Genomic DNA, 19,934 nt, shown 5'->3' with positions numbered 1-19,934 from the left:
TCTCGTATTTACACTGGCTAAAATATCGTTTAAAATGGAATACAATCATCCTTACACTACATTAGAAATAAACAGTATCTTTATAATAACTGCTAATTATTATTTTGGTTCTTCGAGCCAGGTGAATGCTTGACTTGTAATTGAACCATAATCTTTACATCATTCAACACAATACATCCCATAGGATGGATTGGTACCATGACTGAAGCATGCATTTTAAACTGGAGATATCATCCCCCCAATCTCACCCTCTGAAGGCGTGTAGTAAAGGTAAATGAGATTTGCGCTCAGATGTAGTGAGATACTTCTATCGCTTTACCCGGCTCATTTCGTCGGCTAAACGAAATTCGCTTTGTATTGCCCTCGCATATTGGTCTGAAAGAATATCTATGATATTTATGTATAATAAATAGGGATGGATTGTATTTTGATAGTCTCTCAGTGGTACAGGAAGTCTATTTCCATTTATAATAATAATAATACTTTATTGCAGACCCATGATCCATATCACAAAAATGTAATTTTAATGTCAAACTTACTCTATTTAAAAAAGGAATAACTATAATAGTCTGGAGGTCATCTCCACCCAACGCTGATACGTTGCCGTCATCATCAGCCTATCAGCTAGACTCATAATAATGGAGTTCTTACTTGAGGCAACTCTCGCCATAAAGGACGCGGTGCGTTTTCGGTGTATCGCGTTAAATGTATCAATACCCACCTCCACAAACATTTCAGAAGCACTACAGTGGCGTTTGAGACCCATTAGATGCCTAAAGATGTTGTTGTAGGCTACTCTTATACTGCCATATGACTTTTTTGTATAATTAGTCCAGAGTTGACACGTGTAGAACGACTGGCAAAACGATCTAAAAAGTGTCAACTTCACGTCAGGTGATGATTTATAGAACTTCCTTGCAATCATGTTGCCCACAATACAGAGAGCCCTACGTTGACGTTCAATATCTGCATCGTCCCTTGCACTGGAAGTGACGATATGGCCAAGGTACTTAAAGCTTTCAACTGTTTTTACGGGCTACACATTACATACATTACATACATTTATACAAACAATGGTTAGCTTGCGTTGATGCTGCCTGTAAGTAGATAAAGAAGAAGGTAGTTTCAAGCATTTACTTGAATCATAATGGGAAATAAAAAAGTGTAAGTTACGTTTTAAATAAATATTATTAAAAAATATTTTAATTTTACAAGCTCTAATGCCATTACTACTCTAAGAAAATTCGTCGCAGCGGCAATAACACATTTTCAGTCAAAAATATACTCACGGACACGCCATGATCGCATTAAACTTAAAAATAATAAAAACAGAAAATTAAAACTGCAGTTTTTTGTAAAAATATTCATGGATAATTTTTGGCAGAATTTCATTTATTAACGCAATATTATTATGATCCTGTATTAATCAGTATTTTACTTTTAAGAGAACTGTATACGTAAGTATAAATCTGTACTGCGGTGGCCAATATAAAAATTAGAATAGCTAAGTGAATAAGTGTTAATATTTATGTCTTTTTATACTAAGCAATTTTATTACGAACTCAGTGAACAGTTCATTTATTGTACTTACCTATTTAAAATTGTTAACATATTAATATTAGAATTAATTTATTAACCCATGCAATTGGAATACTTTATTTAAAATAGGTTTAATTTGCATTAGCCAATGATGTTTCGAAATTAATTTAGAAATATAATATAATAGTAATATTATAAACTGCCATAGCTAAACACTGCTTTATCTTACTTTTTATAAATCGTTTGCTCACTATTACAAAGTCCTATGTTAATTTTTATTTATATCAAAGAAATGAGATTTAAAAAAAAATATGTGAGTAAAAAATAGAAAAAACTATAAGCCTTGGTTGGTATCTCCGTTATGTATCTTTCGAGATTATTTGGAATTTTTACTGAAATAAAAACAGAATTATGTGAGATATATAATTCAATATGCAGAAATAGAACATGGAACCTTGTAATAGTGTGTCAGCCAAAAATCACTCAACAAGCTAAAACAGAACACAATTGTCACACGCTCACAACCTTTTTAAGATGGTAAGTAAACGAAATGTAACCAAAGGCTACCGCAAGGCTATTTATCTTTAAATTAGATTTGGTATCGGATGCTCCTTTTCTCTTGCCTTTCCCATCTGCTTTGTATTCGATACGTTGCCATTATGAGCGAATCTGTCACGTGGATTGAACATCCACTACCTTCAAAGAGATACGCAAAATTCACAATGTATTTTGCTGACGAAATTCTTTTGATATTCAAATCATGGAGCGAATATGCATTCGGTGGCATTAGATGGCTTTGCCGCTGAAAAAATGTGTTAGTGAAGGTAAAACAAGTAAAAGTTTTTTTATTTTTTATTTGGGTGGTGGTTTTTGTATAAGATTTTAATTACTGTATTCTGAAATGTTTTGAGTTGCGAAAATTTTTAATTTTTACCAATTATAAATGCGATTTATCGAGCAGAAGACGGGATTTAGGGATTATATTTTGATAGGACTTATTGTTTCTTTAAATCTAATGGCAATGTTGAATGGGGGATTTGTCGTCGCCATCTTCAGTTTGATTTACAGTCCGCCTCCCAAGATCCGTTTAACGGAGTCCAGTGCGCAATACTGAAAATAAACGTGAGACAATTGATTATAATTCATGTCACTCACACATTCACACAATGACGACTTTAATCTTTCTTTTCTGCCGAGCGTATTCCGTCTCATGATGTAATAGGGGAGAGCCTACCGCAATAACGGACACAAATTCCAGACTTCCAGCTATTACGGAGTAGAAAAACCCAATATCATTAAAATTAAACAGTTTTTTGGATTTTATCACGGATTTTATATTTTAATTTTCTCCTGAAGTTTCAAAGACTTTGCAGACTTGGTGGTCACGGTGCGGGTGTTCATCCGCAAAGTCAAAGTTACAATATTAATGTCTAACATTCGTTTAAACATAAGAAATCATTATGCAACCCAATATCACTGCACGAGGGGATCGAACCCGAGACCTCAGCACAGTAGTCGTACCGTAATACAACTACGCCAGGGAGACAGTCGAATCAAAAACAAGGTAGAACAATAAAAAAAAGCAAATAAACTTAATATGTGTTCAAAGACATACCCCCTTATTCATAGACGTTATTTATCTAAGGACGGAGCATTGCTATGATAACAAATCTGTTTCTCAGCTTTGTTTATCTGACGGCTTGCTGTTTGTTCAGCTTTGTTTATCTGACAGCCAATTAGATTCAAGTTGTATCTCAATATTAGCCAATCACAACGGCCCTATGTCTACGCACTGCGAAGGCTGCCATGCCGTCAACACAGAAAAACAGACTTGTTATCACAGCCATGCTCCGTCCTTACATAAATAACGTCTATGAATAAGGGGGTAAAATTGCAATATGCACGGACGGTTAAATTATCAGTTGTTGAATAGCCGATGTTATCACAAAAGCATATTTCGTAGTATTTTTTCATATTTTATGTTTAGGGATGGTTTTAGGTGCGTGGATGGCGGTGACTTCCTTAGTGGCGTAGTTGCATTTGGGTGTGCTGAACGACAACGCTCTGCAGTTTTGGGTTCGAATTCTGAGTCGGGAAAGTAATATTTGGGTTTTTCTATTTCGTATCAGACCGGAGTTTGGAATTTCTGCCTGATAGGCTCGCCCCCTATCAATCATATCATGGGACGGAACACATGCAGCGAAAAGTGGATGCCCTGGTTGCACCTCTGCCCACCCTCTTGGGGATAAATTCGTGATATTTATGTCTAGCGGTGGTGCATACACTTTACCATATTACAAATCACCCGAATGCGCCTACTTTTAAGCAAAGGCAAGGAACTCAAAACTTTTAGAGCAAATTCGCAGTTCATTGTCTTTTAAATCAATATAGATGTAAAATTAACATATTGAGTAGGATGATCCGTGTATTCTGTGTATTTGTGGGTGCTTTTTTTATTGAATTAAGACTAAATAGCATAACAGCAGTATCCTAGTTGGGTGTGGAACGGACTGCTGAGACTAATATCCGCAGGTTCAAATCCCAAGGGCACACACGTCTGACTTTTCTAAAAATTATGTGTGTATTCTTTGTAAGTTATCGTTTACTTTAACGGTGAAGGAAAACATCGTGAGGAAACCTGCATACCTGAGAAGCTCTTTATAGGAATTCTGAGGATGTGTGAAGTCTACCAATCCGCACTAGACCAGCGCGGTGGACTAAGGCCTAATCCCTCTCAGTAGAGGAGGCCCGTGCCCAGCAGTGGGACAGTATATAATACTTATATTATATTATTAATACTAAATAGTACATAAATAAATACTTACAATGAAACTGAAGAGTGAATACTGAAAAGAAATATCTATATTAGTGGAAACTTGTAATTACTTATATAGATAATAAATTTACCTAATGGTACAGTAGTTAGTTAATGATTGAGAGACTATACGTTCGATTCCCGGTTAGTGCTCTACTTGTGTACAAGTTATTCAAATATCCTGTCAGTATCTCATCCAACAATTAGTGGTATGTAATTATATATATATTTTCGGAACGATTTGCAAACTTTGTATAGTTGCATTTTAATAAAAAAAATACTGTATGACTTTGATTTGGCATTGAATTTAACTTCTTGGTCCTTCTCACCTATTTTCTTGTTACAAGGTCAACAAAATCGATTAGAAATATTTTCAGGATTTCTTTTTTATTCGCCATTAGGCATCTTCTTCTTACACTTATCTCCATACACAATTGTTAAAATAAAATTAAAAAATTTAAATCAAATTAATGTGACGATTGAGTCAACCCCATATGTCATACGCACAACTGTGTTGGGTCCGCAGTACGATTTTGGCTGTGCAGGAACCCTTTCCACTGGAACGTAGGAATAATCATAGTCGTAGTCATATCCATATGGACTATATCCATATCCGCCGGAACCATTACCTGCACATAAGAACACATTTCAATGATTTAGAGCCTTATTCTCTATGCCACACGGTATTTTGATATAGCATAATAAGCACTAACGCGTCGTCGCGTTTAAAACAATAGAAATTGGTATAATGAATATCATTCCACGCAGATTTCTCGCAGATAACACGGCCGAGTTATGAGTTTTTACTGGTGGTAGGTCGCGCATATGTGAGAGTCCGCCTGGGGTCGGTACCATCGCAATGTCTATTTCTGCCGCCAAGCAGCAGTGTGTAGTCACTGTTGTGTTCCGGTTTGAAGGACATTGTAGTCAGTTTAACTACAGGACATAATAAGACTTAACATCCCACGTCTCTGGATGGCGAGTGCTGTGGAATACCTAATAATACTTTGTAATTTAAAGTGTTGGATGGTGTTTCTATTGTTAATGGGCGGTCATATCGCTTACCATCAAGCGAAAGGCAAGTTCGTCTCGTTATTCAAAGCAATATAAAATTATAGAAATTGTCGGACAGAACATCATTCCACGCTAATGTCACGAAGATAATAACAACGAGTTATGAGTTTGAAACCCTCCTTGAAATCAGCCAGGTGCGCAGGAGATATTATAGTACACAAGTGTGTGCGCAATACACAGGTGCACTCTCTGATCCTTCACTCTCATTGTCCGATGAGACGGCAATCACGCATGACCAGAGAGAGATCAGGCGCAGGACCAACGTGTTTTCCGAGGCACGGGGGTATCACACCGCCAACTTCCTGACTTTGAGCTGCGACTGAGTAATTTTTAAGATGGAAAAACCCAGTCACCATTATTTTGGCTCGACCTGGTATTTGAACCCAGGTCCTCAGCGCGTTAGCCCTACTTGTACCATGTATAACTACAACTACGCCACCGAGGCATTCGTTATGAGTTTACACTGACATAGAATAAGGTTCCTTATAATGATTACTGATTAAGGTTGGTAATAGTTTATTTGTACCGGATTATTGTTATAATAAACTCCAAACATTTCCGCAGGTGACAATATTATATTGAATGTATATTGGAATTAGATCTTTAATTCGTACTAATAAAGGTTAGACTGCACTAAATATTCCATGACAATTACTTCATTTTTTCGGAATAAAATAGCACGAGTGGTGAAGAGTCCATATAACCCGATCCCGGCTGACTTCCCTTTCGTAATTGATGTAAAATCAACGACCGATCCAACGATCATTAAAAAGATTTTCAGACCGCATTAATGCTTTTTATTAGTACCTGTATGTTGTGTCGGGTTCCTATGCGAAAAATTTCATCCTTCGCCACTAAATACCACATTATATTAATAAATAATTTTGTTTATTCGTGTGCCTCATTTTACCCATATCTAATCAGCGGTTTTACAGTTTTGAGTAACAAACATCACCACAAACACTTCCATTATTACAATTGTAGGATTACAAATAACTCATAATAATATCACACATTACCTATTTGATTGACATTGTTTATTTCTACATTAACACCGCCCGGTGTTCCCTTGCTGTTTTCGGTACTCTTAGTTTGCCCACCTAAAAGAAAAATAAAAATAAATTAAAAGGATATTCACAATGAAATTTTAAATAATGGTTCAAGAGATGGTGGTTTTTATACTGTTCATGCCACTAGGAAGCCCTTGTTGACATAATAATCTTAAAACAATAATTGAGCATATTTTTTAAATAATTGTGTGTAACGAAATAGTTTTTACCAAATATGAATTTTACGTTTTTTTTGTTTTAAAACACTTTTTATTAATTAACATATGGCCAAATCAACATGAGACGGAAAAAAACGTAAAAATATTTCGTAATAACTATTTCGTTACGCACATTTATTTTAATACTCATGTACATTTTTTACCGGCACAGTATTCTGTAACTTTCAATTGCTATCAAAAGATGGCGTTAGTTATCACTGTCATGGGTGCGAGGGAGCCATAGTAAGCTTATGATAAAACATAATGAGCTGGAATATTCAGTGCAATCTAAATTAGGACGTTATATAAATAATTATCCAAACCTCTGGCGAGATCTTATTATGGTTGGAATATGAGAAAATGTTTCCAGCAATGTTTAGTTTAAAAAGAGGTTAGGCAGCCTACATATTCTACTAAGATACAAAATATTATCATTATTATAAAAAGATTTTTGGCACTTTGTTTACCCGATTTTCTTGACCCTCCTTTGTTGCATGGAATAGAATTTCCTTAAATAAAAAATATTATTAGTAAAGTTATAAATTGTTAAACTACGCATTACACATTATGTCATGTTATCAAATGTCGCAAGAAGTGACGTATGAATTAAAAAAAAAAAAAGAAATATTTTGAAATACGAGCTCGCGTCGGTTTTTCGAATCAATATTTTTTTATTTAGAAATCTATAATATAATAATAATAATACCAGCCCTGTATTATATACTGTCCCACTGCTGGGCACGGGCCTCTACTACTTAGAGGGATTAGGCCTTAGTCCACCACGCTGGCCTAGTGCAGATTGGTAGACTGCACACACCCTCAAAATTCCTATAGAGAATGTCTAAAGTATGCAGGTTTCCTCACGATGTTTTCCTTCACCGTTAAAGCAAGCTATAATTCACAAAAGATGATAACTAGCGTGATGGCCTAAAGACCTAAAACTATTAATAAAAGAGATCAACTCCTATAATGAGAAACGTAATAATATAAAGTTTATACGTTTCCATTAGTGCTATTTTATTGAGTCTTCACTTACCAGAAATAAAGGCGACAGTTAAAAACAATATCAGTATACGTATTCTGTTGTGGCCCGTCATGGCGACAACTTTGAACTGATGTACCTACTCCGTCGATCCGCCGCTGTTTGGAAATTTTACTGTGGTATCGTGAACATTTATAGTATGTTATTATTGAAGTCGTGATTTAATTTTTAAAAGCTTTGGTTCACGTCCTTGGTTGTCGAAAATGGTATTTGCGCGAATAGTGGATAGCCCTATTTTTCTTTCTTTTTAAAATCATTTCTATTTTTAAGGTCACCAGCTTTTGCTTAGTCTGTCATTGTTTAAAAGTTCCGGCCTCATTTTTTTATAAAGGAATTTAAAAAATATACTAATAAATAAAACAAAATAAAAATCAGTAAATAGTATTATAATGAAATTTGTTTGTGCGCGGTTCTTCTGATTGAAGCTCTTTGTGAAATGTGCTCTACCGGTTTATTTATTAATTTAAATAGTTGAAAGGAGTTAAAACCCGCCATAGTGGCCCATGTAAGTGTGTCGCGTTCCGGGATCAGTGCATATCCAGTTCTCTCAGGCCGGCATAATTGTGTCGACCGCCGAGGGGTAATCATCTCTCGTCAGTCGACATTCTATTGGACCCCACTCCACTTACCATCAGGTGCAGCTGGCTCACTTTGCCGTGCTCCTTTATAAAAAAGGTATTTTTTCACATCAGTCTACCTAAAGGTACTCCTCCTCCTAATTTATTCGAGTACAAAGCGATGTTTTATATGTAGTTATGAGAAGGTTATAAATTCATGAAATAAATAAATATGTTTGATACATCAACCACCCCTAACGTACTATGTATTTATTGAACATTGGTTTATTATATTATAGCTTATTGATAACAATTCCTCGTGACGATTTGACTAATTTATTTGCTGTATTAAAAGCAATTAACACAATTTTATTGTCTATGTGCAATTGTTATCGCATACACGAGTTGTAATAAAAATAATATTTGTTATTCGTTGATATAATATGAAACTTATAGAATGTGTATTTCTTCTAATAATTAATAATACAGCTTCGGTGGCGTAGTTGTATTACGGTACAACTGCAGTGCTGAGGTCTCGGGTTCCATCCCCGGGTTGGGCAAAGTTATATTGGGTTGTCATACTTATTCTGAGCCCGGAATCTGGAATTTGTGCCTGATATGGCGATAGGCTCGCTCTTTATCAGTTCATGGGACAGAATACCCAGTGGGTGCACCAATAGCCCTACTGCCTCCCCCTTCAGGGAAAAAGGCGTGAGTGTGTATATAAAAATAATTGGGTGGTAAGTCTTATGAGAGGTACCTTTTTGACGCCAAGCGGCTGTAGATAAGCAATGTTGTATTCCAGTTTGGAAGACCTTTGAGCCATTGTATATTCTAGGACATTTAACCAATGGAATAGCATGGGTTCTTGCTGCTTGAGGTCCGAATTTTACCGCCCCAAGGAATCTGGGTAAAGCAAAAAACGAAAGAGTATTCAACAAAACAAAAATAAGTCTCACGCGCACCCTCTAGTCAATGGTTCGGGTACTAAGAGTAAAAAAATAAGGTTTTATAATACGCATTTTGTCCTAACAACAATCCCACATCCCTCCCGCCGCTACAATTTCGTTATGGGTACAGACGTATAAGTTAACAGATCCCACTCAATTTCAATCTCAAGTGCCTTATTAGTTGACAGTTGACACGTTGTGACATCAACGTCAGCATCTTAAAATCGCGTCGTTGCTAATTAATAAGCAAATGTCGGCAACTGTACTTGAAATCTTACTAATTTGTAATAAAAAAAAAAAAATATGTCGGAGTTAAGTTTATAAAATAGGGCCGACTCAGCTGAAAACGGGCGTTCAAGATTTATTTATAAAATAAAAAGTTTGGTATCTTAAATCTTTACTCAAAGGTGAGATCAGATTAGTGTATTAATGCGGTCTTAAGCATTTAATATCTCAAGAGTCTCTAAATCGTCAAACATTGTGTCGTGGCCTTTTCATTCATTTTAAATCTGGAATCTTCATCTTTATATTGTTTATCGACATATATACGGCAGCGTTCTTGCAGTCAATGAACTGCTTACTAAATCTTATTATTTCATTTATAGAAAGAAATACAATAATTTTTCGTAGATTTCCATTTCTATAAAACTTATTCATCTGTTAATATTATTTATTTATATTGACACGTAACAGGAAAATGTACCCATTTTTAAGGACATTGCCCGCGCGGAGGACTGAGAGATTTAGCATGATCCAAGTGAAGTGCAGAAAATCAATTATTTAAAATAGGTGTTACAAATAGGTAAGTATATAGAACCCGACGATCGAATTTCGACCATCAGACGATCATTACAAAATTATCTATATATAAAAATGAATCCCTAGTTCCCTTGGTCACGCCATCACGCGTGAACGGTTGAACTGATTCCACTATTTTTGTTGTGTTTGTTATTGTCAGGAGAAGGTTCTTATGAAAGGAAAAAAATCAAAAAATTGCGCGAAAAATGAGAAAATTTAAGAAAACAACGAAAATATTAATTTTATATAACTGTTAATTGTTTCAAATAACTGTCAGCGATTGACAGAATGTGCGCTGCAAATTCATTATTCAGACGAGATAACGGCTGCCGGTCAACTAGTATAAAATAAAATGCTTTATTCATCACGTAGGCGAACATAGTTGCACTTATAAGTTAAGGTACATGAGAATATCTAGTTATTACTTAAATTAAGTCGTTTATATAACTACAGACATTTAACATTGAACATTATAAAGCTGAAAGAGTACATAGTAAACAAGTCAGCTCGGGCTGACAGGAAAGAAGAATTAAAACGATGTAAATAATCCTAAAAAAAAGCGGCGATAGCCTAGTTGGGTGTGGAATGGTCTGCCGAGAAGAATGTCCGCAGGTTCAAATCCCAAGGGCACACACCTCCGACTTTTCTAAAAAATCATGTGTGTATTCTTTGTAAATTTATCGTTCGCTGTAACGGTGAAGGAAAACATCGTGAGGAAACCTGCACATCTGAGAAGTTCTCTATAGGAATTTCGAAGGTGTGTGAAGTCTACCGATCCGCACTAGGCTAGCGTGGTGGACTAAGGCCTAATCCCTCTCAGTAGTAGAGGAGGCCCGTGCTCAGCAGTGGGCAAGTATATAATACAGGGCTGATATTATTATTATTATTAAATAATCCTAATAAAGACAAAGGATAGAACGCGTCGCGATCCTCACCAGTGAAAACGGTAAAGGCCCTAAACCAGCTAACCTACTAACCTTTCACTAGCTTCCTATGCGATGACTACCTGAAGAAGAAAGACAGAAAGAAACTCCGGTTAACTAGTTATAATAAAACCTGTGTACCTGGCAGTGGCGAGTGGTGATATTTTGCGAAAGGGAATCCGACGCAACATATAGGTACTAATATTCAAAAATGCAGTCTGTAAATCGTATTCTGGTGATAATTAGATTCTACATTTATGTCTGCCTTGGTGGCGTAGTTGTACTGCATGCGTCGTACGACAGCGCTCTGAGGTCCTGGGTTCGAATCCCGGGTCGGGCAAAGTGATAGTTTTTCTGCTCCATATCAGCCCGGTGTCTAAAATTTGTGCCCGATATGGCAATAGGCTCGCTCCTTATCACATTATGGGACGGAACACACTTGGCGAAAAGTGGGTGCCTTAGTTGCGCCTCTGCATACCCCTTCGGGGATAAATTCGTGATGTGAGAGAGAAAGAGAGAAAGAAAGATGTCGTTGAGTGATCTAATTGATCAATACATCCAATAAACATTGATTGTAGAACCAGAAGCGGTGTGGTTTTAAATAACTATAATTTATTTCACATGTTCAACATTTAAAAAGGAACATTAAATAAACGTAAGAAGAATAAATTATCAATTTTAGCTGCAGAGCATGTAATATTATTATTAAACAGATCTTTCATAACATCTGGATAATCTGTTATCGCTAGTCAGCCGAATTATAAGATAGGTAGTGGACATCTCAGCATAATATGCTCAATATTTTTGTATTGGAAATGTAGGTGACGCCATCTACCCTCTTAATCTTTGTGCTTTTTATCATACAATATTAAAAGGTGGATGGGTTTATAATAGGGTATTTTACCAATATTTGTTACATTGATTTGTGCATTTCTAAACGAATTCAAAGAAAGAAGGAGGTTCTCAATTTTTATTATTTTTGTTACCTCAAAACTTTCGACTGGGTGAACCGATTTTGATGATTCTTATTTATTTGAAAGCTAGTACTTCCCGTATGGTTCCGTATAATTTATTGTCGTTCGACCTTTGACTTCGAAGATGCATCAGAAAACTCTTAAAACGAAGTCGTCAACTATGATGTCCTCAATGTATATTGATTTTTACTAAAAAAAAAGCAAAAAATAAAAACTTTTTGACAATAAATTATACCGCCTTCAAAAACTAGTAAAACCAAAAAAAATATTGATAATTACCTATATATTGGTTACCAATTTGGGGTCGGTGACTAATTAAAGTTGTTATTTATACATCAATAAAACCTACCTTTCTTATATTTATAAATAAAACAATTTACAAGGCAATTAATAAATAACTATTTGAAAATCGCTTTTCCAATCAATTGAATACATTGTAAGTAATAATATGTTAACTATATAGTGACGTCATGATTGTTGTGATTATTGTTTCCCACTTTCGGAGGACAGAAAATTATATAAATTTCATAAAATTCCGTCAACCGTGAATTGCATTTTAGTTAACTAATTAAAACTGGTTAGTACGTTTGGTCAAATTGTAACAGAAGATTTTCAAATTTTATGTTTTACTAGCTTCCGCCCGCAGCTTCGCCCACGTGGATTTCAGACTTCAAAAATGGAGCTGGTCGCGAACGTTCGAGAATGTTCGTTTTACGAAGCTACTCGCTAGGTGATTCGCTAGCCTCTAGGTGCCAAGCAAGCCGCCTGCCTGTGCGTTCGCGACCTTATATATATACAAAAATAATCCTTATAGTATGATTCAGTATTCACGCGTGATGGCTTATTATTAGCGTATTTCATGTATAGCTTTGGTGTTTCTATACCGATTTCTAGGATTCTTTTTTATGGAATATTTAATAATGTTAACTTTTTTAATTAGGGATGACTGAGAGTGTTATAAACGTAAGAGTAGACAAATATAATGAGAAAGCTTCGAACTGCTAAGCTATCGGGAGTTACACGTGTTATTGTGAGTCAACCATAAAAGATAGACATATGCTGTCGTGGGATATTTTTTACATAATTTTAAGGAGAACATTTCCGTCATACATGATTTCTGTGTAGCTTTAACCATTAAGGTTGCACACGCGACGGAAGCTTAAAAATGGAGTAACTTCTCCCGTTTTCCCAACATTTCCCTTCACTGCTCTGCTCCTATTAATTGTAGCGTGATGAAAAGTATACTATAACCAGCTCAGGAGTATGAAAAATAATTGTACCAAGTTTCGTTAAAATCCGTCAAGTAGTTTTTGTTTCTATAACGGTTATACAGACAGACCGACAGACAAAAATTTTACTAATTGCATTTTTGGCATCAGTATCGATCCCTAATCACCGCCTGAATTTATATTTTGGAAATATATTTCATGTACGGAATTCACCTCTCTACAGATTTATTATAAGTATTTATTATAAGTATAGAAGATAGAAGATATAATGAAAATTATCAAGGAAGACTTGATCGGATAATTAATTTATTTATCAATGTAAAGATAAAATTGGTTATCTTCCGATTCAGTTCATTCATTTACAGCATACAAAACCTTCAACTCTACTGATATATCAACAAAGTAGTTTTCAATTTAAGTCGAATATGCAGTGTTTCGCATTGGCTGAGGGGATGAAGTTCCTTCCGCTATTTGGTACGTAATTCGCCCCCCCTGTAATTAAATGATATAAAGAACAGCCACTATTAAGGTGTGAAAAATTTAATACTAAGTTCTCAATCCTAGAAGTCATTTACGTTATTTGAGTTTGAGCATAACTCTTTAGTCCAAAGACCATTAAAATCCTACGGAAAGTTTAGATAAATATATGAATACATTAAGACAGATATGTCTGTAAAGATGGCTGGATGGATGGCTGGGAGCAAGACTGGTGAATACCTATCAAATTCCAATAGATATTATCTTGTTTTACTATTTATATCCCAAAGTCTTGCGATTTAGTATAAATAGGTTGGATAACAAAAATTAAACTTGTGAAGTGATTGTGGTTAATAAAAATAATAAACCACGAATTATTTTTTTAATTAAAATCAATTGGGCAATATTAGCACAGCGGCACAGTATAGCAGTCAAATCATTATTGCGGGGAAAAAGAAAGAAAGAAAAAGAAAGAAAGATGTATTTATTGCTGGCATTAAAACACATAAAAAAACAACAACAACAATACGAACTACTACTAATACTTACAATAGAAAATAATAATAATAAATAAATAAACAAATACCAGCAATGGCACCTCTCATTCAGCTGAATGCTGTTGTACCAGGTAAGTGGTACTGCAGCGCTGATTTTCGATGAGAGGGCCAGGAGACGTGCGGACGCATAGTCGGCTTATATATTTTACAATATTGGGATTATGAATTTATTATGTTATTTATGGCACGAGCCGAACATAACTCACAACGCTCACAACCGGGCCCGGCGGCGAGTTGCGCACACGCTCCGGCGCGCAGCGTATATTAGTCTTAAATTCGATTGCTTAAATTCACTGTCCAAGTAGAAAACGAAACTAAAACAAAATATATATACCTAAGTAATGGTCATTGTACAATAATAAATTGTGTAACTATTAACTGTGGGGGTACAATACACGTTGAAATAATGCCACACGCCACTCATTAACAAAAGTACCACTATGCAGCAATGGGATTAGTCATGGCGGCCACTATCACTGATCGTGAAACAACATCCACCTCGCCGCCCGGACGAATACGTGAAGGTAGGTAATTAACAATATAGCTGTATATTAATTATACAACTTTAGCAAATATTGTTTATAAAGATGTTTAAATGTATTTACATTATTTTTAGACCGACATGGAGGAGGAATGTTGTTCCAACAGTGCGTGGCGGCATACCTAAAGGATCCCCGAAAGGCAGTGGTCCTGTGATGTGGAGTCATCATTGGATTAGTTATAGTTCGCGTGCCAAATCTGAAATGGTCTTGTCTCCAACATAGTTTGTTATAAAGGTATTTTGGCTTTTTTGTCTTTACTATACCAAAAGTAAACTGGCCAGGTGTAATTCTCGCCTTGCTGCCATGTTTAGTATGTTGCCTTCATTTAAAAACGGCGTAACATGGCTACGACTGGGAATACTGAAACAGAACCTAGCGCACGCGTTTTGCACACGCTGTATTAGTTTAACGGTCCGCGATAACAAGCAAGGCCCGTACACTGTATCACAGTAATTCAAACGTGATAGAATTAAACTATCTACAAGCCTCCTTCTTATATCAATACTAAGATACTGTCTGAATTTATATAATATTTTGAGTCTGTAGAAACAGTTTTTTATAACATTGTTTATATGTAATTCGAAGTGCAGTTCCTGATCGACAATGAGTCCCAGGTTGCGCGCAGGGAACGGTTTATTAAAATAAAAAAAACACATTTATAATTGCTGAATAATGTATTATGCGATTAAAATATACCACCACCAATGATTATCAAACTAGGAAAAAAAAATATGTAAATGAAGTGCAGTAGAGTCATAACTCGATGTCCGTAATCCTCGCATTATGTGTTCATGGCATCGTATATCGTATTTTCATTATCTTCAAAGATCGTTTTCGTTTGATGCCAGAAGAAATCTGAAATAACAAATACCATAAATATATTGCAGTTGAATTCATACTTTAATTTATATTTTATATCGTGTTTTTAAATTGGCTCAATGAAGATGGATTTCTGAAGTGTGAACAGAGTTGGCAAAGCTTTTTTTTAGGCGGACACGGCAGTGACTCCCCAGCATCTGATAGTGAATGGAGTGGGGTCCACTGTCCCCTATTTGGGTACAATTTCAACGGACAGAATAATGCCGGCCTGTTAGAACCGGATATATCGCACTCCTAATAAAATAATGACCCATTCCAAAATTGCCAATTTTTGGGAATAGTTGAAAAACCAATTTCTGTTTGCGACCTTTTAGTTTTCTCCCTTTTTTTCATGCTATAGGTTTAATTTTTTACCTATCTTAAATAAGCTCCATTTTGTAGCAACTTCAAAAAAGGTAGCTCACATTAATTTGTTTTCCAACGACTGCCACAAATTAACAATTTTGAAATAGGTCATTATTTTATTAAGAGTGCGATATACAGCTGATCCCGAAACACGTCACTCTTACCCACGTAAGACTGACGTGTACGTGTGTGTAGTGCCCACGCACTATGGCCGGTTTTACCACCTTCTGTACGGTGGTCTCGATCCGAGCGAGTACAAAATAAAAAAGAGTTTTTAGATGATGCTGGAGGTCCCATGGTAGAGAAAATAAAATTATAAAAAAATTGAATTAAAAATAAAATGAAAACTTAAATAATGCCCGACAAAATCTTTTAAAACTAAATAAAATGTTTTTTTTTTCGTATCTTTAGCCTTACTATAAGTACTTAGTAATATTTGACACAAACGCCCTAGTTATTATTTCAATTTTGGTGTTCGTATTTGTTATCTATAAATATCAATTTCATTATTTTGTGTTTATCTCTGATAAAAAGTAATGAGATATCAAGCTGTTAAACATAATATCGACAAGAGATAGTTATATAACTAAGAGAAATAAAAGCAACATTTAAATGTTTATTAATTCTTGCATACATTACAATGTTGACCTAATTAGATTAATAAACTACTTTTCCTTTCATCCCAATTAAATAACGTTGTTGCAAATACATAGATGAGGTCCCCTCCTTCTGCCGCGTCTCCTTGGAACTGCGAAGAACGAAGGAATTTATAGTATGGTTTATTATGTACAGAAATGACTTAAAATTCATGGTTAAAGGGTGATGGAAAAATGTAGTATTATGTTTATTGGTGGTGTTACAGCAGTGTGCAAGTACTGTTTATTCTTTTTTAATAGGCGTTTGAATGATATAAAGTAAGAAACAATATTTTTTCTGTAGTGAACTGAGAGTGTCGCTTATAAAAGAGCAAGTCTATTAAATTGATGTTTTCTAGATGCCTTGATACAAATTTAGGTATTCGTAAAATGGGGTGCTAGGTCAGGAAACCTCCTCGTTGGTGCACCCTGGACAACGGCGCGTCGATCAGACCGATCAGGCTGATCTGCGCGCCGGTGAATATCCTGACAAATGTGCTGGTTGACGGTCGTCGCCTCTTGCGATGGCCGCCGTGTTGTCAGTGCAGAGAGATTGGCCCATCTCGGGCGGCCCCCGGTTCTGTCCCGGAAGTGTCGACGGGCTCGGTGTGCGCTCACCCCGCCCCGAGCAGGCAGTGGGGGGGACTCTTTCTCCCATTGTCGCCGTCGCAGATCGTAATCTGGTGTGGAGGTCTGTGGATATGTTTCGCGCTCCCGCTGGACCGAGGGTCTTGGCTTAACCGCCCGGACCGCGAGGCAGAAAAACCTCTATAAAAAATCACCCCGAATTCCAAGCGGCGGCGAACCGCGAGGGGATGCATGGCCGATAGGTACGTTACTTACTTTGCGAGGTTGCCTACCTCGGTTCCGTCTGGGGAGGCGAAGATCGACGGGCGAAAGCCTGGAGATGGTGAAGTTTTGCAGGAGGCAAAGGGCGCTAAGCGCAAAGAAGTTGTGGCCGATGAGATCGGGCCCATAGATAGGCATTGATTCGGAGTCGAGCGGCAGTGTCTCCTCTGTCCGGAGCGGGATGCTCTGGAGGAGGCACTCCCGCTCAAAGAATTGTCTCTCACTCTGCACGAGTGATACAGACGAGCTGGTACCCAAGGCGCAGACCACCGACGGCCGAGGGAGGGGGCGTCCTCCCACGGTCGGTAAGTACGTAGGCCTCAAACATGCGCAGAGGGAACGCGACCGACTCAAGTGCGAGGAGGCACGCCAAAAGGCGGAGGAGGAGCTAGAAGACCGGCTCAAATTCGTGAAGTCGCCGATGCCTCCGCGTTTGGATGAAGAAGAGGACCGCCCCGTCACAAAGGAGGACTTAAAACAGTGCGAGCATGTGATGCGCTCCATTGTTCACAAGTCGGGCAACCGAAAGGGAACGTCCCAGACAGCTTTAAACTGGGTGACCAACAAAATCACCCAGTACATACAACAGCCGGAGTCCGCCGTCATCACTCGCCTCGAGAGTGAATCGAAGAAGTGGCAAGAGCACAGTGCCCGCCTCGAGGCGAATATAAAAACGCTGCAGGAGGAGAATGCTGCTCTCAAAAGACGCCTCGAAGAGCTGGAGGCGTCCAACAAAGGGCCGTCAACGGAGGAGATGCTGGCTATGGTGGAAGCCAGGGTCCAGGCCAGGTTAGAGTCGGCCCTGATGGGGCTAGCCCAGAGGCCCAGCTTGGTCCACGAAAGGAAGGCCGCCTCGGGGGACACACAGCTCCCAGTGACAGGAGGAATGGTCGGAGGTCCTCCCCCGCCAAAATCCAGGAGGGAGAAAGGGAAAGGAGTAGGGAAGAAAACAGCCCCCGCTCGCCTTCTCGCCCCAGTACCCGGACCCTCCTGCGCGCCGCCACAGGCTGTCGCGGGTCCTTCTACGGCCCCGGCGACTGCGACAGCACCGCCCGAGAAGAGGAAACCCGAGAGGAAGAAGGCGGCGGCGACGACGGCGCCCAAGCCGAAGGCCCAAAAGGGCAGGAAAAATGGCCCTCCGGCACAACCCGCTCCGGAGCCCCGCCTGCTGCCGCCGGTACCGGCCTCCATGGACACGCCGTGGGTCGTGGTGGCCAAGAAAAACACCAAGAAGAAGGGGAAGACCGCTGCAACACCAGCGGCAAGCACGCATCCACCGCAATCTACACGTCGGGCGGAGTCGAAACTGCGACCACCACGCTCTGCGGCCGTAGTGATATCCTTGACGCCGGCGGCAGTAGCGAAAGGTCTTACCTACAAGGGCGTCCTCATGGACGCACAGAGTCGTGTAGACCTCACCGGCCTGGACATCACCAGGCTAAGGCCGAAGTTCGCGGCCACGGGCGCCCCGATGTATGAGGTGCCCGGGGCCAATTCAGAGGAGAGGGCCGACTCCCTTGCCGCGAGGCTGAGGGAGTGTTTCGGTGGGTCGGAGGACGTGAAGATATCCCGGCCCACCAAAACCGTCGAGCTGTGACTGTCCGAATTGGACTATACCGCAACACCTGAGACGGTCGCAGCGGCCCTCGCCAAGGCCGGTAAGTGTCCGCCAGAATTAATAAAGGTCAGGCAAATTCGTCCCGATCGTTCGGGAGTAGGATCGGCGTGGGTCCGCATGCCGATTAAGGCGGCCCAAAAAGTTAGGGGGGTGGGCCGCATACTCATAGGCTGGACCGCGGCTCGGGTGACTGTACTGGAGTCGCGGCCAATGCGGTGTTTCCGGTGCCTGGAGAGCGGGCACGTCCGGGAGCGCTGCAACTGTGCAGTAGACCGCAGCCACCTCTGTTATCGCTGCGGTCAGGCGGGTCACAAAGCCTGGGAGTGCAAGGCCCCAGCGAACTGCGCACTCTGTGCGGCCGCCGGCAGGCCCACCAGGCACCGGCTCGGGGGGAAGGCATGCACTGCCCCCTCCCGTCGTAACCGGCGCCGCCCCCAGCAAAGAAGGAGTGTCGCCGCGGCTGAGGTTCTGTCCCAGCCGCAGGCGGCGAGCCCACCGAAAACAGTGGCAGTAGCCGAGATGGAAGTGGAGCAAATCGCCCATCAATAATGGACTTCAAGTTCCTCCAGGCGAACATAAACCACTGCGCCCGCGCCCAGGACCTGTTGTCCCAAAGCCTAGCGCAGTGGTCGGTACACGTGGCCGTGGTCGCCGAACCGTATTTTGTCCCGCCCCGAGACAATTGGGTAGGGGACATCGACGGGTCCGTGGCCATCATCAACCAGGGTGCCGCTGGCTCCCCGCCCTTCGCAAAAGTCGAGAAGGGCCAGGGATGCGTCGCGGTTCTGTTGGGGGACCTGTGGATAGTAGGAGTTTATTTCTCCCCCAACAGACCCCTGGGCGAGTTCGAATCTTTCCTCGTTC

The 19,934-nt window shown here is 39.2% G+C and overlaps 2 protein-coding genes and 1 long non-coding RNA gene across 53 annotated transcripts in view; 1 reads left to right on the top strand and 2 right to left on the bottom strand.

Annotated features, from left to right (window-relative positions):
* Positions 1–1,640: 1,640 nt before the first annotated feature.
* LOC115443898 lies at positions 1,641–7,863 on the bottom strand. 2 transcript variants are annotated; one of them, XM_030169490.2, is made up of 6 exons: positions 7,732–7,863; positions 7,163–7,204; positions 6,448–6,528; positions 4,862–4,983; positions 4,365–4,385; positions 1,641–2,649 (listed from the first exon to the last, which is right to left on the bottom strand). In XM_030169490.2, the coding sequence occupies exons 1-6, from the start codon at positions 7,790–7,792 to the stop codon at positions 2,602–2,604; spliced, it is 375 nt and encodes a 124-aa protein (XP_030025350.1). In that variant the 5' UTR covers positions 7,793–7,863; the 3' UTR covers positions 1,641–2,601. The 2 variants fall into 2 exon arrangements, with proteins under 2 accessions (XP_030025350.1, XP_030025351.1); XM_030169491.2 differs by lacking the exon at positions 7,163–7,204 and having other exon boundaries at positions 7,732–7,861.
* A 6,513-nt stretch (positions 7,864–14,376) lies between these two features.
* LOC115443897 lies at positions 14,377–14,990 on the top strand. Its single transcript, XR_003938675.2, has 2 exons — positions 14,377–14,726; positions 14,819–14,990. It is a non-coding gene; the product is annotated as an uncharacterized LOC115443897 (long non-coding RNA).
* A 409-nt stretch (positions 14,991–15,399) lies between these two features.
* Positions 15,400–19,934, bottom strand: part of LOC115443893 (fibroin heavy chain) — a 38,657-nt gene continuing 34,122 nt past the window's right edge. For all 50 annotated transcript variants that reach the window (XM_037442285.1, XM_037442283.1, XM_037442289.1 and 47 more), the window contains 2 exons: positions 16,637–16,716; positions 15,400–15,602 (listed from right to left, as the gene is read on the bottom strand). In XM_037442285.1, coding sequence (XP_037298182.1) covers positions 16,655–16,716 — 62 coding nt within the window. In that variant the 3' untranslated portion in view covers positions 15,400–15,602; positions 16,637–16,654. The remainder of the gene's footprint in view (positions 15,603–16,636; positions 16,717–19,934) is intronic.

This window comes from Manduca sexta, chromosome 24, assembly GCF_014839805.1.
Source record: "Manduca sexta isolate Smith_Timp_Sample1 chromosome 24, JHU_Msex_v1.0, whole genome shotgun sequence".
Taxonomy (NCBI): Eukaryota; Metazoa; Arthropoda; class Insecta; order Lepidoptera; family Sphingidae; genus Manduca; species Manduca sexta.
Note: the sequence above shows the minus strand (reverse complement) of the source record. Positions and strands in the feature narration are given on the sequence as shown.